This window comes from Hemiscyllium ocellatum, chromosome 3 (genome assembly GCF_020745735.1).
Source record: "Hemiscyllium ocellatum isolate sHemOce1 chromosome 3, sHemOce1.pat.X.cur, whole genome shotgun sequence".
Taxonomy (NCBI): Eukaryota; Metazoa; Chordata; class Chondrichthyes; order Orectolobiformes; family Hemiscylliidae; genus Hemiscyllium; species Hemiscyllium ocellatum.
The window spans coordinates 14,212,767-14,238,998 of record NC_083403.1 but is presented as its reverse complement, the minus strand read 5'-3'; the positions used below and the strand labels follow the sequence as shown (position 1 = coordinate 14,238,998).

The following is a 26,232-nucleotide window of genomic DNA, read 5'->3' as shown; positions in this document are numbered from 1 at the left end:
CCACGGGGCAGTTGGGTTGGTTGGTGCGGGTATCCCAGAGGTGTTCTCTGAAACGTTCCGCAAGTCGGCGGCCTATCTCCCCAATGTAGAGGAGGCCACATCGGGTGCAGCGGATGCAGTAAATGATGTGTGTGGAGGTGCAGGTGAATTTGTGACGGATATGGAAAGATCCCTTGGGGCCTTGGAGGGAAGTGAGGGGGGAGGTGTCTGCGCAAGTTTTGCATTTCTTGTGGTTGCAGGGGAAGGTGCCGGGAGTAGAGGTTGGGTTGGTGGGGGGTGTGAACCTGACGAAGGAGTCGCGGAGGGAGTGTTCTTTCCAGAATGCTGATAGGGCGGGGAAATATCTTTGGTGTCTGTTTGGAGGTGGCGGAAATGACAAAGGATGATACAATGTATCTGGAGGTTGGTGGGGTGGTAGGTGAGGACCAGTGGGGTTCTGTCCTGGTGGCGATTGGAGGGGCGGGGCTCAAGGCCGGAGGGGCAGGAAGTAGAGGAGATGCGGTGGAGAGTATCGTCAACCACGTCTGGGGGGAAATTGCAGTCTTTAAAGAAGGAGGCCATCTGGGTGGTTCAGTATTGGGATTGGTCCTCCTTGGAGCAGATGCGGTGGAGGCGAAGGAATTGGGAATATGGGATGGCGTTTTTACAGGGGGCAGGGTGGGAGGAGGTGTAATCTAGGTAGCTGTGGGAGTCAGTCGGTTTATAGTAAGTGTCCGTGTTGAGTCGGTTGCCCGAGATAGAAATGGGGAGGGAGGAGTCTGAGACGGTCCACGTAAAATTGAGGTGGGGGGTGGAAGGTGTTAGTAAAGTGTATGAACTGTTCAACCTCCTCGTGGGAGCACGAGGTAGCGCCAATACAGTCATCAACGTAGCAGAGGAAAAGGTGGGGGAGTGGTGCCAGTGTAGCTGCGGAAGATGGACTGTTTCTCATATCCAAAGAAGAGGCAGGCATAGCTGTCGCCCATGCGGGTGCCTATGGTTCTGCTTTTCGTTTGGAGGAAGTGGGAGGATTGGAAAGAGAAGTTGTTCAGAGTGAGGATCAGTTCAGTCAGTCAAAGGAGGGTGTCAGTGGAAGAGTACTAGTTGGGTCCGCAGGAAAGGAAGAAGCGGAGGGCTTTGAGGCCTTCGTGGTGGGGGATGGAGGTGTATAGGGACTGGATATCCATGGTGAAGATAAGGCGTTGGGGACTGGGGAAGCAAGTCATGGAGGAGGTGGAGGGCGTGGGTGGTGTCTTGAACGTAGGGGGGAGTTCTTGGACTAAGAGGGACAAGACCGTGTTGAGGTATGCAGAGATGAGTTTAAAGTTTCAGGCCAGTTACTGCCTAGTCACTGCATTGGAACTTAGTTATGTTCTAGGGTATATCTGGTCTCCAGCTATTTGCAGCTAGGAAGATCTATACCATTGTGTTCGTTTGCTGCTCAGGCTTTTGAGAGAAGGTAGATGTTCCAACCAGGAAAATCTGAGGTGTGCACATTGTAGATCAAAGCCTGAACTAACACATTCCTGAAATGTTGTTGACATGGGCTGGCATAGATAAATACATGATTGCACTAAGAAATATGTCTTACACAAATAACCAGTTCATTGCTTAAAAGTTAAAAGGTTAAGTGATGGAGACAATGTCTGTATATCTTTGAATATAGAAGTTGAAGGGTTATCTAATTGAAGTGTTTAATGTGCTGCAAAGATTTATTGGGGTGGAATTATCTGTTGGATGTATGGATCCAGAACAGGAAAGACTAACCTTGAAATGAAACAGAGGTTCTCAAGTATTGTCAAAAGGCAAGCTATGGGTGGAATAATGATCCAGTTCAACGATAGAGACCCTGTGGTACAGTGACCATATCTGTGTACTTAGAAGGACTGGGTTCAAGTCTCAGCTGCTCCAGAAGTCTCTCATAATGGATCACTTTAAAGATGTCTGTAGATCATTAGTCAGAACTGAATGATACTACAGGCTCAAGATTGGGCATCCTCCTTTTGTATATTTAACTTCCTCTGGAAGCTCATTCCATATGCGCACCACCCCCTGAGTAGAAAAAGTTGCCTCTTAGGTCTGTCTTGTATCTTTCCCCTCTCACCCTAAACCTATGCCCTCTAGTTCTCGATTTCCCCCACCTCAGGGAAGAGACTGTTTATCCTTTCCATACCCCTCATGATTTTATAAACCTCTATAAGGTCACCCCTCAGCCCCCGATGCTCCAAGGAAAACAGCCCTAGCCTATTAAATGATCTGGGAGAGGGCACTGTTGGTATGATCAGCAAGTTTGCAGATGTCACGAAGATTGGAGTAGCAGAAAGCATAAGGGCTTGTCTGAGAATACAGGATATAGATAGACTGGAGAGTTGGGCAGAAATGTGGCAGATTGTTTTCAATCCAGACAAATGTGAGGTGATGCATTTAGGCAAAACTAATTCTAGAATGAATTATACAATGAATGGAAGAGCCTTGGGCAAAGTTGAAGGACAGATCTGGGAGTGCAGGAACATTGTAACCTGAAGTTTGCACAGGTGGATAGAGTGGTCAAGAAGGCATACAGTATGCTTGCCTTCATTGGACGGGGTACTGAGTGTAAGAGCTGGCAAGTCGTGTTAAAATTGTACAAAACATTGGTTCGGCCACATTTAGAATATTGTGTATAGTTCTGGTCGCCACGTTACCAAAAGGATTTGGACGCTTTGGAGAGGGTGCAGAGAAGGTTTACGAGGATGTTGCCTGGTATGGAAGGTGCTAGCTATGAAGAGAGGTTGAGTAGGTGAGGTTTATTTTCATTAGAAAAAAGGAGATTGAGGGGGGACCTGATTTCAGGTTTACAAAATCATGAAGGGTATAGACAGGGTGGATAGAGATCAGCTTTTCCCAAGGTGAAAGATTCAATAACGAGAGGTCATGCTTTCAAGGTGAGAGGTGGAAAGTTAAGGGGGATACACGCTGCAAGTACTTCACACAGAAGGTGGTGGATGTTTGGAATGCGTTGCCAGCAGAGGTGGTAGAGGCAGGCATGGTAGATGCGTCTGGACAGATGCATGAGTAGGTGGGGAGCAGAGGGATACAGATGCTTAGGAATTGACTGACAGGTTTAGACTGTAGATTTGGATCGGCTTGGGCTTGGAGGACCGAAGGGCCTGTTCCTGGGCCGTAAATTTTTTGTTCTTTGTTCAACCTCTCTCTATTGCTCAAATCCTCCAACTCTGGCAACATCCTTGTAAAGCTTTTCTAAACCCTTCCAAGTTTCACAACATCCTTCCAATAGGGAGGAGACCAGAATTGCGCACCAATATTCCAACAGTGGCCTAAGCAATAACTTGAGAAATTGAGGTTTTGGTTAAGAAAAAGATGTGTCCGCTATAGACAGATGAGATTGAGTGAATCCTTAGAGTATAAAGCCAGTTGAAGTATACTTAAGAGGGACATAACGTTGGTAAATAGGGTTAAGGAGAATCCAAAGGGTTTTTATACATGCAAAAGGGTAACTAGAGAGACAATAGGGCCCCTCAGGCAACCTATATGTGGAACAGCAAGAAATGGGGGAGATACCACATGAGTACTTTGCTTCAGTGCTTACTGTGGAGAAGTATGTGGAAGATTCAGAATGTAGGGAAATAGATGGTGACATCTTGAAACATCTGCACATTAGAGGATGCCTTAAAATGCAGTAAATTGGATAAATCCCTAGGACCTGATCAGGTGTACCCTAGGACTGTGGGAAGCTAGGGAAGTGATTTTTGGGCCCTTGCTGAGATATTTGTATCATCAATACTCTCTCACAGGTGTGGTGTCAGAAGACTGGAGGTTGGCTAATGTGGTGCTACTATTTAAGAAAGGGGTAAGGACAAGCCAGGGAACTATAGACCAGTGAGCCTGACATTGGTGGTGGGCAAGTTGTTGGAGGGATTCCTGCAGGACAAGACTTGCACATATTTGGAAAGGCAAGGACTGATTAGGGATAGTCAGCATGGCTTTGTGCATGGGAAATCATGTTTCACAAACTTGATTGAGTTTCGTTTTTGTTTTGAAGCCGAGAGGATTGATGAGGACAGAGTGGATGTAGTCTATGTAGACTTCAGTAAAGCATTTGACCAAGGTTCCTCATGATAGACTGGATAGCAAGGTCTCATGGAATACAGGGAGAACTAACCATTTGGATACAGAACTGACTCAAAGATAGAAGACAGAGGGTACTGGTGGAAGCTTGCCTTTCAGACTGGAGATCTGTGACCAGTGTGCCACAAGGAGCTGTGCTGGGTCCACTGAGTTTAATCATTTATATAAATGATTTGGATGCGAATGTAGAAGGTATAGTTAGAAGTTTTCAGATGACACCAAATTTAGAGGTGTAGTGGACAGTGAAGAAGGTTGCCTCCAAGTACAACAGGATCTTGATTTAGATGGGTTAGTGGTCTGAGGAGTGGTAGATGGAGTTTAATTTAGATTAATGTGAGGTACTGCATTTTGGAAAGGCAAATCAGGGCAGGACTTGTACACTTAATAGTAAGGTCCCAGGGAGTGTTGCTGAACAATGAACCTGCACGCCAAGGTCTCTTAATTCCTTGAAAGTGGAGTCACACGTAGATGGTATGCTTTCCTTTATTGGTCAGAGTATTGAGTACAGGAGTTGGGAGGTCATGTTGCGGCTGTACAGGACATTGCTTAGGCCACTGTTGGAATATTGCTTGCAATTCTGGTCTCCTTCCTATCGGAAGGATGTTATGGAACTTGAAAGGGTTCATAAAAGGTTTACAAGGATGTTGCCATGAGTTACGTGGAAAGGTTGAATCGACTAGGGCTGTTTTTCCTGGAGTGACAGAGGCTGAGGGGAGACTTTATAGAGGTTTATAAAATCTTGAAGGGCATGGATAGGATATATTGACAGTCTTTTCAATGGGGTTGGGGAGTCTAGAACTAGAGGGCATAGGTTTAGGGTGAGAGGGGAAAGATATAAAAGAGACCTAAGGGGCAACATTTTCGTGTAGAGGGTGGTACGTGTATGGAAAGAGCTGCTGGAGGATGTGGTGCAGCATTTAAGAGGCATTTGGATGGGTATATGAATAGGAAGGGTTTGGAGGGATATGGGCCGGGTGCTAGCAGGTGGAACTAGATTGGGTTGGGATATCTGGTCGGCGTGGACAGGTTGGACCAAAGGGCCTGTTTCCATACTGTACATCTGACTCTATTCCATGGCATCATTGGCAAAGCTAACATTTATTATCTACCCCCTACTTGCCCTGAGAAGTTGGCAATGAGCAGCCTTGAACCTGTTTTTGCCTTGGGCAGTCTGTCTGACTTTCTTCCATTCTGGTATTTTGAGTCCTGAGGGAAATTAAATAGTTCAAAACTGGATCCCAATGCACTGACACAGGTAGGGCAGGTGGTCTTCCCTGAAGTGAGAACATAGGATACTTAGGTTTTTCACAAACTTCTCTTCCTTGGCCTCTGCCAATGGCTAATAGAGACAGTTGGTAGCTTTGTGGGCGCTTCCACTCTAGTTTGGGCAGTGTTAGGCATGAGATACCCATGGATCAGTGGGAATATTACATTTTTTTTCAGCAAGACTTTGAGGATGTCCACCAAGTGCTGTCTCTGCCCTCCTGGTCTATTTGCCATTACAAAGCTCAAAATAGAGAACCTGTTTTCGAAGCCTTGTCTGCTATCTAACATGTTGCCACCCAACACTGTTATTGACCATTAGCAGTGCCTTGATGCTGACCTTTTTGAATGAGGATACTGAATGCCTGTTTGACAGTGGATATGCAGGATTTCACTGGTGAAATTTGAGAGATTTGTGGTGTCTGCTGTTGTCATCCATGCCTCCCAGTGTAGAAGGGTGGTAACACTGCTGCCCTGTAGATGATGAAATTGGTGTCAAGTTTGAGGATTCTGGCTGTTCTAGGAGCAGTATGCTTGTTTAAAAATGAGGTCTGCAGATGCTAGAGATCACAGCTGCAAATGTGTTGCTGGTCAAAGTACAGCAGGCCAGGCAGCATCTCAGGAATAGAGAATTCGACGTTTCGAGCATAAGCCCTTCATCAGGAATAAGAGAGAGAGAGAGCCAAGCAGGCTAAGATAAAAGGTAGGGAGGAGGGACTAGGGGGAGGGGCGATGGAGGTGGGATAGGTGGAAGGAGGTCAAGGTGAGGGTGATAGGCCGGAGTGGGGTGGGGGCGGAGAGGTCAGGAAGAGGATTGCAGGTTAGGAGGGCGGTGCTGAGTTGAGGGAACCGACTGAGACAAGGTGGGGGGAGGGGAAATGAGGAAACTGGAGAAATCTGAATTCATACCTTGTGGTTGGAGGGTTCCCAGGCGGAAGATGAGGCGCTCCTCCTCCAGCCGTCGTGTTGTTGTGTTCTGCCGGTGGAGGAGTCCAAGCACCTGCATGTCCTCGGTGGAGTGGGAGGGAGAGTTAAAGTGTTGAGCCACGGGGTGATTGGGTTGGTTGGTTCGGGCGGCCCGGAGGTGTTCTCTGAAGCGTTCCGCAAGTAAGCGGCCTGTCTCACCAATATAGAGGAGGCCACATCGGGTGCAGCGGATGCAATAGATGATGTGTGTGGAGGTACAGGTGAACTTGTGGCGGATATGGAAGGATCCCTTGGGGCCTTGGAGGGAAGTGAGTGTGGAGGTGTGGGCGCAAGTTTTACATTTCCTGCGGTTGCAGGGGAAGGTGCCGGGGGTGGAGGTTGGGTTGGTGGGGGGTGTGGATCTGACGAGGGAGTCACGAAGGGAGTGGTCCTTGCGGAACGCTGATAGGGGAGGGGAGGGAAATATATCCTTGGTGGTGGGGTCCGTTTGGAGGTGGCGGAAATGGCGGCGGATGATACGTTGTATGCGGAGGTTGGTGGGGTGGTAGGTGAGAACCAGTGGGGTTCTGTCTTGGTGGCGGTTGGAGGAGCGGGGCTCAAGGGCAGAGGAGATGCGGTGGAGGGCATCGTCGATCACGTCTGGGGGGAATCTGCGGTCCTTGAAGAAGGAGGCCATCTGGGCTGTGCGGTGTTGGAATTGGTCCTCCTGGGAGCAGATGCGGCGGAGACGAAGGAATTGGGAAAATTGGCGTTTTTACAGGGGGCAGGGTGGGAGGAGGTGTAGTCCAGGTAGCTGTGGGAGTCGGTCGGTTTATAATAGATGTCTGTGTTGAGTCGGTCGCCTGAGATAGAAATGGAAAGGTCTAGGAAGAGGAGGGAGGAGTCTGAGACAGTCCAGGTGCTCCCACGAGGAGGTTGAACAGTTCATCAACTTTACTAACACCTTCCATCCCGACCTGAGGGGATCTCCCATCCACCACCTCCAACCTCATAGTCCCACAACCCCGCACCGCCCGTTTCTACCTCCTGCCCAAAATCCACAAACCTGCCTGCCCCGGCCGACCCATTGTCTCAGCCTGCTCCTGCCCCACCGAACTCATCTCCCAATACCTCGACACGGTCCTGTCCCCTTTAGTCCAAGAACTCCCCACCTACGTTCGGGACACCACCCACGCCCTCCACCTCCTCCAGGATTTTCGCTTCCCCGGTCCCCAACGCCTTATTTTCACTATGGACATCCAGTCCCTGTACACCTCCATCCCCCATCACGAAGGACTCAAAGCCCTCCGCTTCTTCCTTTCCCGCCGCACCAACCAGTACCTTCCACTGACACCCTCCTTCGACTGACTGAACTGGTCCTCACCCTGAATAACTTCTCTTTTCAATCCTCCCACTTCCTCCAAACTAAAGGAGTTGCCATGGGCACCCGCATGGGCCCCAGCTATGCCTGCCTCTTCGTAGGATATGTGGAACAGTCCATCTTCCGCAACTACACTGGCACCACCCCCCACCTTTTCCTCCGCTACATCGATGACTATCGGCGCTGCCTCGTGCTCCCACGAGGAGGTTGAACAGTTCATCAACTTTACTAACACCTTCCATCCCGACCTGAAATTCACCTGGACTGTCTCAGACTCCTCCCTCCCCTTCCTAGACCTTTCCATTTCTATCTCGGGCGACCGACTCAACACAGACATCTATTATAAACCGACTGACTCCCACAGCTACCTGGACTACACCTCCTCCCACCCTGCCCCCTGTAAAAACGCCAATTTTCCCAATTCCTTCGTCTCCGCCGCATCTGCTCCCAGGAGGACCAATTCCAACACCGCACAGCCCAGATGGCCTCCTTCTTCAAGGACCGCAGATTCCCCCCAGACGTGATCGACGATGCCCTCCACCGCTCCTCCGCCCTTGAGCCCCGCTCCTCCAACCGCCACCAAGACAGAACCCCACTGGTTCTCACCTACCACCCCACCAACCTCCGCATACAACGTATCATCCGCCGCCATTTCCGCCACCTCCAAACGGACCCCACCACCAAGGATATATTTCCCTCCCCTCCCCTATCAGCGTTCCGCAAGGACCACTCCCTTCGTGACTCCCTCGTCAGATCCACACCCCCCACCAACCCAACCTCCACCCCCGGCACCTTCCCCTGCAACCGCAGGAAATGTAAAACTTGCGCCCACACCTCCACACTCACTTCCCTCCAAGGCCCCAAGGGATCCTTCCATATCCGCCACAAGTTCACCTGTACCTCCACACACATCATCTATTGCATCCGCTGCACCCGATGTGGCCTCCTCTATATTGGTGAGACAGGCCGCTTACTTGCGGAACGCTTCAGAGCACACCTCCGGGCCGCCCGAACCAACCAACCCAATCACCCCGTGGCTCAACACTTTAACTCTCCCTCCCACTCCACCGAGGACATGCAGGTGCTTGGACTCCTCCACCGGCAGAACACAACAACACGACGGCTGGAGGAGGAGCGCCTCATCTTCCGCCTGGGAACCCTCCAACCACAAGGTATGAATTCAGAGTTCTCCAGTTTCCTCATTTTCCCCACCCCCCACCTTGTCTCAGTCGGTTCCCTCAACTCAGCACCGCCCTCCTAACCTGCAATCCTCTTCCTGACCTCTCCGCCCCCACCCCACTCCGGCCTATCACCCTCACCTTGACCTCCTTCCACCTATCCCACCTCCATCGCCCCTCCCCCCTAGTCCCTCCTCCCTACCTTTTTATCTTAGCCTGCTTGGCGCTCTCTCTCTTATTCCTGATGAAGGGCTTAAGCTCGAAACGTCGAATTCTCTATTCCTGAGATGCTGCCTGGCCTGCTGTGCTTTGACCAGCAACACATTTGCAGCAGTATGCTTGTTTGACAACCTGTGCTGGCAATTTGGAAGTGATGTTGAATTTCACCAGTGTTTGCCCTCACTGAAGGGAGGTGACCAAGGTGTGAAAATTGAGCCATTTTACCCAGTAGCCTGCCATGATTTTGACAGTCATGGGCAGTGGTGTGCAGTTGGGAGCAGGCTATCAGGAGACCTTATCTTCTGGATGCTTAAAATTAGGCTTATTCTGCTGTATGTTTCTAAATGAATCAACAATAGTTTGGAGCTCAGCCTTGGTGTGCACATGTATGTGTTGTCATTGTACTATAGCTCTACAACAGATATTAGGATAGTCCTGGTTCTCAACTGGAGGTGACACAGGCCAAAATGATTCCTCCTTGTCCTGTAGACTAGCTCTACACCAATTGGAAGCTTTGTGGAGATGGATACAGTATTGCAGCAGGGAAGATTGAGAAGAGCTGTTTGTGTTGAGAGCCTTGATTTGCCTGAATTTGAATATTTAAATATGTGGTTGATCCTTTGAGGATCAGTGATGTATTATGAAGCAGGCAGAGTATGGTGTGAATTTCAGCATGCAACCAAATTTGAGGAGGATACTTCATCAATTGTTGACTGTGGACTGAAATGAGAATAAGACTTTGTATTTTAAAAAAAGATTGTGCTGTGCATTTTGAAAGCAAACTAGTAGCTATTGTAAATTATTTATATTGATGTTCAACTAGTGGAAGAGGTTTAGTTGCAGACAAATCAGCACCAGAGTGTGTGGTGTTTTTTTAAGAAAAAGGTTCACCTGGCAACAAATAACTGATAACTGGTCACCATTCCAGAGATTAATGACAAAGGCCTTCTGCCTGCCATCAACTATGTAACTGAATCCTAGCTTGTGGGTGTGAATGAGATGGCCAGAAGCCTTTGCCCATCCGAAAGGGATATCCTTTTGCAGTTTAAAAAGAATATAAAGTTGAGAGCCAGTGTATTTTCCCTCAGTTTGCTGTAAGCTGTTGGTTTTAACCAAGAAGTCAGGAAGTTTATAAATTGTGAACCAGCTGCTCTGCTTTGTGCCTGCTGCGAGCAAGTGAAATCACAAGAAGAGACCGAGGAGCAGCATGTTCTGGCAATCAAAACTTATCACCTCGATAAGCCTGTGTGCAGAGACTGTTGAACTGATTTTCCTCTATTCATAACACCAATGTTTTCTTTCCATCTGTATGGAGGCTGTATTTTCTTAATGTGTTAGTTTTAACTAGCAGTTATATGACATTTCTTAGTTGCTTACCTGAAGCCAGAATCTAATTGTTTGTAATAAATAGCAGTCTTAAGTATAGAAACCTGGTCCATGCTTTCAGTTAACCTGAGTTCTACACTAGAGAATTTTCAACTGCTTCGTCAATGACCTTGCCTCCATAATCAGGTCAAAAACTGAGAGTTTGTCAGTGATTGCATTACCGTTCACAACTTCTGCATTTGAAACACCCAATAGGAGGGCTTCCTACAACACTAAGAACTGTGTAGAATCATAATGAGATGAGTTTGAGGCCATAAAACATAGAGGACCTGTCTGGTGGCTTGTTTACTGACTTCCTCATGTATGGCTGTTTAAAGTGCCAATAATATTGTATTTTCTTCTCACTTTACAGATAAATAATGAAGTAATAAAGATGACTTCCAACTTTCAGGCAACACTCAGCTCCATTGTGACTACAAACCGTAATTCGACTAAGGAATACTGCTATAGTGCTCGAATAAGTAGTACTGTATTGCAGGGTTTGCCCTTCGGAGGAGTTCCTACAGTTCTTGCACTAGATTTTATGTGCTTTTTGGTACGTATGCCAGAACTGGTATGTTAAACTTGTATGTTTGTAAGCATCGAGAGTCCTTGTCATAGATGTACAGCATGGAAACAGACCCTTCGGTCCAACCCGTCCATGCCGACCAGATATCCCAACCTAATCTAGTCCCACCTGCCAGCACCCAGCCCACATTCCTCCAAACCCACCCTCCCTATTCATCTACCTATCCAAATGCCTTTTTAAATGCTGCAATTGTACCTCCTCCACTTCTGGCAGCTCATTCCATACATATACCACCCTCTACATGAAAAAGTTGCCCTTTAGGTCTCTTTTTTATATCTTTCCCCCCCTCACCCTAAACCCATGTCCTCTAGTTCTGGACTACCTGACCCCAGGGAAAAGACTTTGTCTATTTATCCTATCCATGCCCTTCAAGATTTTATAAACCTCCTATAAGGTCTCCTCTCAGGCTCCAGGGAAAGCAACCCCAGCCTATTCAGCCTCTCCCTATAGCTCAAATCCTCCAACCCTGGCAACATCCTTTGCAAATCTTTTCTGAACCCTTTCAAGTTTCACAACTTTTCTGGTTAGACCACTGTTGGAATATTGCATGCAGTTCTGGTCTCCTTTGTATCAATGTCCTGTACAGTTGCAACATGACCTCCCAATTCCTGTACTCAATACTCTGATCAATAAAAGAAAGCATACCAAATGCTGCCTTCACTATCATATCTACCTGCGACTCCACTTTCAAGGAGCTATGAACCTGCACTCCAAGGTTTCTTTGTTCAGCAACACTCCCTAGGACCTTACTATTAAGTGTATAAGTCCTGCTAAGATTTGCTTTTCCAATGTGCAACACCTTTCATTTTATCTGAATTAAACTCCATCTGCCACTTCTCAGCCCATTGGCCCATCTGGTCCAGATCCTGTTGTAATCTGAGATGACCACCTTTGCTGTCCACTAGACCTCCAATTTTGGTATCATCTGCAAACTTACTAACTGTACCTCACAGCCAAATCATTTATGTAAATGGCAAAAAGTAGTGGACCCAGCACTGATCCTTGTGGCACTCCACTGGTCACAGGCCTCCAGTCTGAAAGACAACTCTCCACCACCATCCTCTGACTTCTACCTTTTGAGTTGGTTCTGTATCCAAATGGCTAGTTCTCCCTGTATTCCGTGAGATCTGACCTTGATAACCAGTCTCCCATGGGGAACCTAATATTTTGCTTGTTATTTTATTGGTAAATCAACCCATTTCAAGAGGCAGTGCTTTTTTATCTTACCAGTGCTGATATTTGTATATAATCACTTAGCCCAGATTTTCCGCACAAAATAAAAGGTCGTGTAAAGGCCTACTTCAGGAAAGATGCCTAAAAATTTGAACCTTGTCTTTGTCAGTATAATTTAACTTTTTAAACGTAGAATCATTTTCATAGAATCCCTATGAAACAGGGCCATTCAGCCCATCAAGTCACACCAACTCTCCAAAGAGCATCCCACCCAGACACCCCTTACCCTATACCTGTAGCCCTGCATTTCCCATGGCTAATCCATCTAACCTATACATCACTGAACGCTCTAGGGAATTTAGCACGGCCAATCTACCTAATGTCTTTGAACGTGGGAAGAAACGGGAGCACCCAGAGGAAACCCATGCAGAAATGGGGTGAATGTGCAAACTCCACACACACAGTTGCCTGAGGCTAGAATTGAATCCATATCCCTGGCGCTGTGGCAACAGTGTTAACCACAGAGCTGAATGTTAATTACAGACAGTCACTTCCTCTGGCACAAGTGTCCCACCGTGAGTAAGATAATTGCCAAAGCTTTGGTAGCACAGGCAAAAGTCAGGCTGTTACCTGACATATGAGCACACTATTACATTCTCTGCTGTTTCCAGGGATTTCCACAATTTTCTAAGCCATTTGGGGTGGTTGACCAACTACAACAGTGTAGCAATACATGTACAATAAAATATCAAGTTGAATTGCAGGGTCCCATCCACACTTGTGTGTTAAGAGGAACTGTGAGGTAGCCAAAGAAGCTCCTATGGAATCAGATTTGCCTAAAAATCTATTTTGACAAAATGAAAACGAAATAACACAATAAACATTCAAATAAATGGTGTGATCTTTTACAGTAAAAGGTAATAAATAAGAGTTAGCTCGTGATAAATATTGGGTTCTTTTTCTCTATTTAGTGTACTATCTTCAGAAAACCCCACCATGTCATCCAGGTGGTCAAATATGTTCCTGTGGTCCAGGGTGAAATCCAGAGTGCCTCTTGCATTTGCAGCTTAAGATTGGGAAATAGATGGGAATTCATCAGACTCCTTTTTGACTGATTTACTCCACACCTCCACCTACCCTAATAACCTTTCATCCACTTCCTAATATGTCCACCTCTGCCTTAAAAAAAAATCCAAATACTTGAAGTCTAATCCCACTGCCTTATGAAAAAGAAAGACACAGGACCGATGAAGAAAATATTTTTCCTTTCATAAATTGGCAACAGCTTCTTTTTAAAGAGTGATCCAAAGTTCTGGATTTTCCCACAAGCAAAAGTATCCTTTCCATGTAAGGCAGGCTGAATGGCCTCCTTCTGTTCATAGCCAGTCTGCACCATCATTCAATGAGACACTGATCTGATAATCCTCAGCGCCACTTCCCTGTCTCTTCCTGACTACCATTGATTCCCGTACTTCAGTAATCTATTCCATAGATTCACTACCCTCAAGAAATTCCTCCTTGCCTTTGCCTTAAATGTACAACCCTTATTGAGATTGTCATCTTGTCCTAAACTTTCCCACAAGGGTAATCTCTCCACATCTATCCTGTCAAGACCCCACGAATATTTTATGTTTCAATAAAGTCATCTCTCATTTCTAAACTCGATGACTCTTAACAATTTTATAGAAAGCATCCTATCCAGAGGCATCGCAGCTTGGTATGACAATTGTTCTGTACTGGAAATTAGATTAGATTCCCTACAATGTGGAAACAGGCCCTTCAGCCCAACAAGTCCTCATCGACCTCCGAAGAGTAAGCCACCCAGACTTATTTCCCTTCATTTCCCCCACCCCCGCGACTAATCCACCTAACCTGCACATCTTCCAAAAGACCTTTTAGAGAGTTATGAACGCAACCATATCCTCACGAGAATCATCCTTCCTTCCATTTATTCCATCTATACTTCCTCCTGCCTTCGGAAAGCAGCAAACATAATCAAAGACCCTGGTTTTACTCTTCCAGCCTCTTCTGTTGGGCAGACAACACAAATGTTTGAACAGATACAACAACAGCTTTGCTGTTATCAGACTTATGAATGGACTTCTCCTATATTAAAGTTGATCTTTCTCTGTACCTTCTCATGCACCTGTATCACTATTTTGCATTCTGTTCTATTATTCTGGTGTATTTAATTAAAGTATGACTTGTTTGGATAGCATGCAAAACAATACTTTTCACTGTATCTTGGTACATGTGAAAATAATAAATGCAATCAAATGAATGTAGGTCCAAGTTATTCAACCTTTCCTGAAAGGTAGTTAGTAATGAGGAAGAAGATCTTCGAATGCAGGAAGACAAAACTTTGAGGCCACAGCTGGGAGTACTGTTTGCAGTTCTGGTCACCACACAATGGGAAGGATGTGATTGCTCTGGAGAAGGGGGCATTGGAGATTCATCAGAACATTTGCCTAGGATAACAATATTCCTTTGCACATTATTTGTGCCATCCTTGCCAATTGCCTTCCCACCTAATTTTGTTATCTACAAACCATGAATGTACTATGTACGATTGGTTCTAAATAATGCCAATAATTTCTGGCACAATTAAGTTGCAGTGAAACATGGATGAGCTTAAGAGCTAATTGGAATATCTACATTCAGTAGAGTTGGTCAATAATTACTATCCAGTCCCTCTGTGTGCCTCATATATAGTGAGCAAAGCAATAGTTGAATATCGACAAGGATGTATATTAAGTCTGGAGGACCGTGAATAAAATAATTATACAGAGTTCCACAACTTTTGATACTTTACTTTAAGGTGCTAACTCATTTACAGCATAATTTGGAAGGCCTTATACTATAATTTTTTTTTTAACAGCTATCATTTGAAGACCATGTTTGCTGACCCCCAACAACTTTGGGCAATGATACATGTGCACTAATCTAGAAACATATGTGTTTACTTATACATTCTACATGATGTGATATCTGTATGTGATGTCATTAAAGCATAAGAATTTTTGGCACCAGATTCAGTGGTGAATAGTATGAACACAGGAGGAAGGAATTGATGGGGGGGCATGAGAGGATCAGAGGTGGGGAGTCCCCTCTTCCTGGGTCCCAAATGCTCCCCTTCCCAACCCAGGTCATGTTGGCTGAATCTGTTTAAATGCGTGTGTGTGTGATTTAAAGCAGTGTATAGGCATGGGCTGATGTCGGAAAACACAGCTATCATTGAATATAGAATGCAATATACTTGGCTGTGATTGTTTTATTTTCCTTTGTTTCATTTTAGGCACTGCTGTTTGTGTTCTCCATTTTGCGAAAGGTAGCTTGGGATTATGGGCGACTTGCACTAGTCTCGGATGCTGAAAGGTAATGGCTTCAAGTGTATTAATCATTGCTTTTCAGTTGCTTATGAAGACAGCTCTACTACTTTAAAAGCCAGTGGAAGTTTTTTTTAATGTCAACAATAAAAGCACTAATTTTATTGAATAACAGAATAGATAATTTATCAAATGTTTGTGAAGTAGATTAGTCTACCTGTGCGTCAAATCTACTTTACCCTTTTTCCCTTCCATGTCTCTTGACACCTTTTTTTAACAAAATACTTGACTATTCCAGCCTTGAAGATTGCACCTAATAAATCATCCTTGGTTTAGAGAGAATTTAACCATTTCTTCTGTGAAAGTATTTAGTATTTCGCTCTTTTTAATAGCCGAGGTATTAGTTTTGAAGGTTAAATCTGTTCTTATGTCTATGTTCCCTTGTTGATCTCCTAGCCAAATAAGGAGTTGGTTTGCACCTAACTTATCAAATGTCATCTCAAGAACTTATCAGATCACCCCTTCAATCTTCTAAATACAAAGGAGTACAAATCAACTTCATGTTCCATGTCATCAACTGCCAATTCTGAAGTAAGGTTGCTGGACCCGAAACATTAACTCTGCTTTCTCTCCACAGGTGTTGCCAAACCTACTGAATTTTGTTTCTGCTTTCCAGCATCCGCAGTTCTTTGTTTTTAGTTCTTATTCCTTAAAACACTAGTCTTGTTAACCTTTTCTCATAGATTTGTGACATCCAAGGTTAATAGATCCTTCCAGAACTGCATTACTCAAAATTGAATGCAGTACTGTAACTGGGTTCTGTGCAGGACTCGACAACTGACCTGATTGGGATAGAATCTAGGGACGGATGGTGATGGCAATGTCTATTGCAGCATAACAACAGCATCTCTTGCTACTTCAGCAGAAATGTTGAAAGTGAATGCTAATATCAATGTAACTTTTTTGTTTCTAAATTGGGCACTTACTTGGAGTCATAGAGTTGTACAGCACAGAAACCGGCCCTTTAGTCCAACTCATCCATGCTGACCAGATGTCCTAAACAAATATAGTCCCATTTGTCAACATTTGGCCCATACCCCTCTTAAACTCTTCCTATTCCTCTACCCATGTAGATGCCTTTTAAATGTTGTAATTTTAGGTCCCTCTTAAATCTCTCCTCTCACCTTAAACCCCTCTACCCTGGGGGAAAAAAGACCTTGACTATTTACCCTATTTATGCCCCTCATGCTTTTATAAAACCCCTATTAGGTCACCCCTCAGCCGCCAATGCTCCAGGGAAAACAGCCCTAGCCTATTCAGCTGCTTCCTATAGCTCAAATCTTCCAACCCTGGCAACATCTTTGTAAATCTTTTCTGAATCCTTTCAAGATTCACATCTTTCCTTCGGTAGGGAGACCAGAACTGAGTGTCGTATTACAAAAGTGGCCTAACCGATGTCCTCTACAGCCACGTGACATCCCAACTCCTATACTCTGCGCACTGACCAATAAGTGCAAGTGTACTAAACACCTTCACTACCCTTTTCTAGCTGACCAATAAGCCTGCACCCAAAGGTCTCTCTTTTTTTCAGCAATGCTCCCCTCCCATTGTGTACAAGTCCTGCCTTGATTTTCCTTACCAAAGTGAAACACCCCACATTTATGGAAATTAAACTCCATCTGCCACTCCTTGGCCCATACTTACCTGCACCCATTGTCCTGCCACCTTCTGATAACTCTGCATGTTTCTCCTTTGTGGATAGTGATATAATTCCCTTTTTAAATTGCAGCAACTGAACCTACTTCCACCAGACTCTCCAACAGTGCATCCCAGATGTTAACTACTTGCTGCATGAAAAAGATTTTTCTCACATGAATTTTGAATCTTTTTGCCAATGACACAGATCTGAGCCTTCTGGCTCTTGATCCTTTCCCCTGAAGGAACAATTGTTCCCTATCAACTCCATCCAGATTTGGAATATCTCTATGAAATCTCCACTCAGCCTTCTTTTCTCCAAGAAAGAGTTCCGCATCTTTGGAATTATTCATGTGAATTTTTACTGGACTTTCCCTTACGTTGATATCGTTCCCAGAACTGGATGTAATACTCCAGATGAGGCTCAACTAAGTCTTATAAAAGTTCAACATAAGTTCCTTGCGCTGTATGTCCCTGTTAATAAAGCCCAAAATACTGTATGCTTTATTACCTGTGCTTTAAAGTACAACCTTAATTAGAGTAAATCCAATAAAGTGTAATAAAATGATATTAAGGACAGCAGGTTAACTCAATAATATTTCCTGGGAACCAACATTGTTTTGCACGTGTTATCTCTCTGCACCTGCATCTTTAAGGTTAACTAGGATGGTTAGTAATGTCCTATCTAGCTTGGTTAATTCCATACTGTGAAGGGAGCATTGTCTGCTAACCTTTGATTCAGTTAGCTCAGGAATGTAGCTTGTAGCAGGGTGAAAAGCCATTTTAAACGGTGTTAATTTGCAGCCTAAAAAGCCATTTTATTATGTTACTTCATCTTGTATTAAGAATCCATTTTGTACTTAGTAAAAGCATGCATGAAATGGTTGCTCCTGACAGCAGCCTAAATCCAGATTTAAGATCCTCATATATAGGTTCCTCTGCTCTGGCATCTCCTTCAGACTTGTTTCTTCCATGTTCTTCCCATCAAAATGAATACTTTGCAGTTCACTAGATTGTGCTTCATCTTCCTGTTTCAACTGTTCCACTAAAGAGCTAACCTGACAATAGGAAACCACTCATCAATATGGGTTTTCAGAAAGCAGTCTGTCCTCATTGTCCGAAATTATGACCTCATTTTGACCTCCATTAAACTCTGCCGCCTGCACTTGATTCCATTCAGGAGTTCATAACTGTGCAGGACTGTGTAGGTTGCTCAAGTGTAACAATGTTAAATGACTGCTAGTGTGGAAAATTACTGAATGGCATTGGCACTAAACCAGCTGGTCAAGGTATCTTGGGGTTGTGTTTTTGAGGCGTCCACTTGGTACATCCAGCTTCGAATAGATGTAAGACACTCAACCAGTCACTGAGTGCTATCGTTTACTTTGTGATTTCTATTTGTACTCTCTTACCTAATATCAAAAATGTCCTGCAAATTAATGAATTTATTCACTTCCATGGTGAGTAATAGATAAATATTTAATAAATTCAAAAGCAAATATGATTTGCGCTGTTGACATTATCACCCAATTCCCATCATTTCAATGCCCCTCCACCTTGCTAACTGTGATTAGAATTTAAACAAACTTTAATGTCGGTTTGAAAAAGATTTTTAGCTAGTCCAGGCTAATAATGATTAACGCAAAAATATACTTTTTGTTCAATTTGAAGCTTAAATTATAGATATAGTTTTGGGAATACATCATGAAAGTAAGAATAAAGTTGCTGTAATCTGAGGACCTCCAAAATACTGTCTTTAGAAATACACAGTGGTGGTGGTTTAACCTGAGGGTCAGCACATCTCCGATGAGAGGAGAAGTTGAGAAACAGAAACCTTCATGGTAACCTCAGCTGATACAGGAATTGAACCTGCGCTTTTTGTATAATTCTGTTCCCCCAAACACACAGATGGTAAAAAGTAGGTGGAAAGGCCATTTGCAAGAGGGATGTAAAATTTAGAGATTAATAAGTTAAGTAATTGGGGGAAAAAAATTTACATGAAGCATCTGGGGAAAATATGACCTTCATTTTGGAAGGGAGTCAGAGTCCTAGAGATGTGCAGCACGGAAACAGACCCTTCGGACCAACACGTCCATGCTGACCAGATATCCCAACCCAATCTAGTTCCACCTGCCAGCACCCGGCCCATATCCCTCCAATCCTTCGTATTTATATACCCATCTAGATGTCTTTTAAATGTTGCAATTGTGCTCGCCCCCACCACTTCCTCTGGCAGCTCATTCCATACACGTACCACCCTCTGTGTGAAAAGGTTGCCCCTTTGGTCCCTTGTCTTTCTCCTCTCACCCTAAACCTATGCCCTCTAGTTCTGGACTCCATCACCCTAGGGAAGAGACTTTGTCCATTTACCCTATCCATGCCCCTCATGATTTTATAAACCTCTATAAGGTCCCCCCGCAGCCTCTGATGCTCCAGAGAAAACAGCCCCAGCCTATTCAACCTCTTTGTACAGCTCCAATCCTCCAACCCCTGGTAACATCCTTGTAAATCTTTTCCAAACCCTTTCAAGTTTTGGAGAACAAAAGGACAGCACTATTTAAATAATGTTACAGGTTTCTGCAGTTTTTCTAAGGGGTTTAGGGATACATTTGCACAAGGAAAAGGTCAGCGCACAATTGAAGCAGGTAATCTGGAAGGCCTTTGCGTCGAGGGGTTTGGAGTATAAAATTAGGGAAGACTTCAGTTGTACAAGGTGCTAGTGAGTCCACATCTGCAGTACAGTAAGATGTTTTGGCCCCCTTATTTAAGGAAATATGTCATTTCATTGGAGGTCGCTGACTAGGATGATTTACTGGTATGGAGGGAATTGTCTTACGAGCAAAGATTTAAACAGATTGGGTCTGCACTCGCCAGAATTTGAAGAATGAGAGGTGATCTCATTGAAACAAATAGATTCTTAAGGGGATAACTGCTAAGAAAATGTTTTTCCTTTCTGAGAGAGTCTAGGACTAGAGGGCATACTCTAAGAATAAAGGGGGACCAATTTAAGGCTGAGATGAGGAGAAATTCCTTTTGACAGTATGGAGTCTTTGGAAACCATGTATAGAAGCATATTGTCTATTGTAATTGATTGCTGTATCTCATCCAGTGGCTTAACTAAATGGTGAGCAAAAGTTTGCTGTAGATAACCGCTACCTCGAACCTTCCCCAGGCTAGGGGAGTCCAAAACTAGACCGCTTGGTTTAAGATGAGAGGGGAAAGACTTAAAAGGGACTTGTGGTGCAATTTGTTTCATGCAGAGGGTAGTGCACATATAGAATGACGTGCTAGAGGAAATGGTTGAGGCAGGTAAAGTTGCAACATTTTAAAAGCCATCTGGATGTTTGCATGGATAAGAAAAATTTATTGGCCCAACAGGCAAATGGGACTAGTTCAGTTTAAGAAACCTAGTCCGTGTGGATGAATTAAGATCAAGGGCATGTTTCCAAGTTGTATGGTTCTATAACGCTTTGCCACCAAGCGCTGTGGGAACAGTGTCCTTCTGCGCCTTTAAGGCCGAGAGAGATTCTTGATCAGTAGAGGAATCGGGGTTTATAGGAAAGGACAGGAAAGTGGACAGGAGGAATATCTGATCAGCCATGATCTTACTGAATGGTGGAGCACGTTTGGGGAACCGAATAGTCTACTTCTGTTTTTATTTCTTGAAGTCTTAAGGCATTTGTTGAGTTACACACATCAGGTGACCTTTTAGGATGAGGCCGTGTTGGAGGTGGTGTATTAGCATGAATAGAGAATTTTGTTTTCACTCTTGAGCATTGTTGGCTCATCTGGCATAAGTGCCCTCGAAGGTGATGAGCTGCTGCCTTGAACTGTTACAGCTCATGTGCTGTGGGTAGATCCACAATACTGTTATTGAGGGAATTCTAGGGTTTTAACAAAGGGTACAAGGGGTGGTGAAACTACTCAGAATGGTGAGTGACTTGGATGGGAACTTGCAGGTGGTTCCCATGTATCTGCTGCTGCTGTTCTTCTTTGGAAGGATTCATGAGTTTAAAGATGCTGTCTTTAGGAATTGAATTTCTGAATTACATGTTTTAGATGCTGCTGAGCATCAGTGTTTGAGAGAGTGAATGTTTGTGAGGACACCTTTCATCACTTAAGAGTAGACTGGACAATAATTGGCCAGATTTGGATTTGTCCTTCAGCTTGTCTATAGGGCATACCTGGGTAATTTTCTGCATTGTTGCATATATCCCAGTGTTGTAGCTGGGACTTTAACTGAGACAGTGGGCGAGGTGTATGACAAGCTGTGGAGTGCTTCAGTACCATTCAGATTTTTATTCCAAACTTGCACGATCGTTTTGCTTTATGTTGAAACTTTACCATATCTGCTTGATAGCTTTGCAGTATCCAGTCCCTATGAGTATTCCTTTATCATGTGGCTGAAGACTAAGGGCAGTGATGATGGGGATCTCTGGAGAAGGCCGAGATGGGACCTCTACTTGGCACTTCCAGCAGAAGGTTGTTGCAAATGTTTCAGCTTTCTCTTTTGCACTGATGTGCTGGCTTCCCAACAGTTTGAGGTATATTTGTGGAACCGCTACCTCCAGCAAGTTTAATTGTCAATCACCACCACTGCAGAGCTTAGATCTGACTCATCGTGGAATTATGTTACTGTCTTTCCCTTGCTCAATCAGTTTAGCACATAAGTAGTCCAGTTTTTGTAGCTTCACCAGGTTAACACTTCGTCCTTTGGGTATACTTTTAAAAATAAGGGCACAGATATGTGGGGGCAAGGTGGCACGCAAGTTCTTTTCCAAGCCTTCCACCATCCTGAATTTTTTTTTAAAAAAAACTTCTACTGGTTTTCAATGTTGTCAACATGGTTCCGAGGTGGGGGTGTTTTCCTGCAGAACATAAAACTGAGAACCACCTTGGTCCATAAACATTGAAGAGATTTTTATGTAACGTGTGTTGTCGCCATAGTCTTCCCAGACCATAGGTGCTGCTCTCCTTTTAAAGAGAAGTGACTGGTGGTGATTTGACCTGAGGGCCACCAGATCTCAGGCAAGGGAAGAAGTTGAGAAAAAGAGTCCTTCATGGTAAAGTCAAACAAGTGGTGAGAATTGAACAGATGCTGTTGCAATCATACTGCTAGGTAAATAAACGATCCAGCTTACTGAGCTAAACTGATTCCTTGCACAGGCAATAGGTGACTTGCATTCTCGTTTTTTTTCTGCACAAGTCTTAATCAATTTGCAATGTAAATTGTGCTTCCAAGATGATTCTTCATACTGAATCTTCACTTTTAAATGAAGAAATTTGTTCCAGATGCTGGATTTTTAATATTTTGCAAAAATACCTGTGGTGAGCGCTCCACTGTAGGAGCTCACATCTGGCCAAATAGAAGGTAGGATATAGGCACAATTCCAAGAGCTAATGCTATTGTATTGCTCAAATTAGGAGTGTACAGATTGAAAACTTATTTTTATTCCAAACCTACATTATAATTTTGCTTCATAAGGAAATAATCCATATTTATTTCATCTATTGAATTACTTGCAAGTATTGTGCATGCTGAATCCCTCTACCTTCATCACAGTAGATACAGTTCAAAAAGAAAATCCAGCTGAATGGTTGTTTCAGCCCCAAGATGAGAGTTTCCAGGAAGTTGCAGCATCCTGACAGATGCATTTCAGTTTGATGTTATAGGCAAATAACATAAATAAGATAAACAACTTCTTTTTATGTGAATCTATTTGTTAGCTAATCAGCAAACACATATATAATCAGTTTGCCCGATTGGTATTTTCTAGTAAGCTGCATCGCTTTTGTCTTTGGAAATTTGGTTGCAGCTTCAGTTGAAGGTATTTTGAACTATGGATCTACTACTTTTTCAAAAGTTGACACACTGTAAAAACATAGTATAGTGATACTTTCCTGAATTCAAGGCCCTTCTCAGTACTCAACTACTAGTGAGTTTGGTGAACATCAGCTGAAATCTTTTAGTGTAAATGTTTAAATTTAATTACTAAATTGGCCAGTTGCTTCATTTCAGTAGTTTTGTTATCCAGAACCAGGATTATTTGAGATTCAAAAATGACTTGTTTGAGGAATAGGTTTAGTTTATAGTAAACAAGTGGAAAAACTGGTTTAGCAGCTAAACTACGTAGTAGAGTTAAACTAGATTTCCTTAATCCCAATTTAATACATTTACAGGGGAAACAAGACAATGCGGTTCTATAGACACTTTATTTTTCAAATAGCAACATCCTATGGGCCATGGATCTGAACTCAAAAGTATAAAATTGGATGACTGCTCATGGTTCTTCAAGATTCCTCCAATGATATTGAAATGCTAACCACTACAGAGTGTTGGAAGAAATTCCATTCAGCTGCAAAGCCAAGTAGAGTTAAGTCTTTGAATATTTGGGAACATACTCAGGTTCTCAAAACACACACAAGTCACTGGGAGGGATACACCTTCAGCTTGTTTTAAGGTCTGTTAGCCTCTCAAAGGAGAAAGTGTTTTGTTTAATGATGTTGAAGTATTTGCATTGATTCATCCCAGTGTCCTGGAAAACTGAAGGCAACTCCTGAAGGTTGGTGCTAGGCAACCTTTAGTGCACAGGCTCAACTCTTCCAAAGCAAGTTTGTTCAGTAATTATGCCATAAACCTCATCTCTCCCCTCAAATGCTATGCTTGTCTCCTTTTAAAAGTTAGTTCAATTTTCAGTAATTAGGTGAGTCACAACTCACATGACACTTTTCCACTGGAGCACAGGAGGCTTATAAAAGTATGAGCAGCATAGATGGGGTGAATAGCCAAGGTCATTTCCCCCAGGGTAGGGGAGTCCGAAAGCAGATAACTTAAGTTTAAAATGAGAGGGGTAAGATTTAAAAGGAACCTCGGGCAACTTCACACAAGGGAGGTGCATATATGGAACGAACCGCCAGAGGAAGTGGTAGAAGCAGATGCAATTACAATGTTTAAGACATTTGGGCAAGTGTATGCAAAGAAAACGTTGAGGGATGGGAGTCAAATGCAGGCAAATAGTACTCGTTTGGATTAGGAAACGTGGTTGGCATAGACAAGTTAGGCTGCAGGACCCATTTCTGTGCTGTACTCTGCTGCAAAATCTGGTACATTGATTGTGATTAACAGTTTTAGAATAACTGCACAATTCTGATGAAATTTGAAATAGTGAAAAGATTAAACACCTCAAAACTTCAATTTGCAAACAGCTGGAACTAAATTACCAAGTCTGATTTAATAAGTTTGTTCCTGTGTTCACTCTCTTGCACCATTATTGTCCTACAAGTTTTTTACTCCGGAAATTGCTTTTTTTTTTGAAAACCATTGTATTCTTTGTTAATCTTTGCCTATCGTCCAATATAATCATGTAAATTTCTTGTACCTTTTCACAGATATTGTATACCAATGATGCATGCTAAGTTTTATGATGGACAAATGAGCGGAAGGCCAAGTAAATCTCTTTGCTATTTAAGTGTCTTTCTCTGTCATGCCACATCATCATTTGTCCAAGAATCAGGTGATGGTTGGAAACCATTACAGCTTGACCAGTATGGTTACATTGGCAAAGACTGGGGTGAAACATTGGTGTGGGTTAGTTGGGCTAAGCTGAACCAGCTGTATGCTCTGAGCCTCTGACCTGTTGTAGCCAAAGTTCTAAGGTGTGTGACTCCTCAAAGCAAGTCGGGAGTATGCTTGAAGAATTCTCCACTGACCTGAATGAATGTAGCTCCAACAATAACCAAGAACCTAGACACTATTTAGGACAAAGCAGACAATTTGATTGGCACCCATGTTGGGATGCCCCCCCCCCAGTGTTTGAGGGAGGCAGTGCCCAAAGGGTATTATCACTGTACCAAGAGTCCTGAAACCCAAGTTCAAATCCTGTCTTCACATAGTAGAATTTGAATTCAATAAAATTTAGAATCAAGTGTCTAATACTGACCATGAAGTCATTGTTGATTGTCATGAAAGACGGATCCACTAAAGCCCTTTTTCGGGAAGGAAACCACTGTCCTTGCCTTGTCTGGCCTATATGTGACTCCAGACCCACAACAGTATGGTTCACTCTTAACTGTCCTCTGGGCAATTAATGCTAACCCAGCCAGCATCGCCTAAATCCCATTAATAAATACATTAAGATATTCACTCCCCCTCCCCACTGCACTGCAGAACTCTTGGATCCTCCAACACCGCCTTTTATAAACTGACGACTTTTACCATTTAGAAGGTCAAGGGCATGGAAACATCAACCCTTGCAAGTTCCCTTCAAAAACTCATACCTTATTGCCTTGGAAATATATCACCATTTGCTGGATCAAAATCCTGCTTAGCAACATTATGGGTGTCCCTATTCTGCAAAAACTTAGTTCAATCAGCGGTCACTATTGTCTCGAATATTTAGGGATGGACAATGAGCAATGCCCACATGCTGTGAATGATTGATTGCAATAAAACAATGGCCTGCACTGTATAACTTCAAAACCTGTCTTCTGCCTTTTTCTTTGTTGAACTGTTCATTTCTGCATCCATAAATATTTCTTAAAAATAAGACTCCCTATTACCTGTGCCACTGTCTGAAATGTTCTCATAGTCAAGTGAACCACTCCAGATGAATGGATGCATCTAATTCTATGTGTCTCTCCTCACTGACCTCTAGTCGCACTTGAATCAACTGGGTTTATCATAGCGTCTGTCACTTTTTTGAGATCAGATAAATCAGCACATGGTTGCTGAAGTTCTAATTGGGAAATAAAGCTACATTAACGTTCAGTACTTCTATTTTCTAATTCCAATGCAAATCAGTGGAATTCTCAATTTTTTTTAAAAATGGATCAACTAGGCACACAGCTTTGAAAGTACAGATTAAGTTGCCCAACTGTATTACTTTGAATATTTTTAATGTAATACTTGAAATGGGCAACCCTAGTTTTCTGGATGGTGTCACCTTGTGAAATGGGTTATGTCCATTCAAAATAGGTATTTCTTTCCTATTCAGGAAGTACTATTTCAACTGTTATGCTAATCACTTCTAA

General features: G+C 43.6%; 1 protein-coding gene across 2 annotated transcripts in view; it reads left to right on the top strand.

Moving 5' to 3' along the window:
• The window catches only part of LOC132830770 (CSC1-like protein 2), a 196,038-nt gene that overhangs the window by 75,576 nt on the left and 94,230 nt on the right, over nt 1-26,232 (top strand). For both annotated transcript variants that reach the window (XM_060848621.1, XM_060848613.1), the window contains exons 2-3: nt 10,793-10,975; nt 15,477-15,556. In XM_060848621.1, coding sequence (XP_060704604.1) covers nt 10,814-10,975; nt 15,477-15,556 — 242 coding nt within the window. In that variant the 5' untranslated portion in view covers nt 10,793-10,813. The remainder of the gene's footprint in view (nt 1-10,792; nt 10,976-15,476; nt 15,557-26,232) is intronic.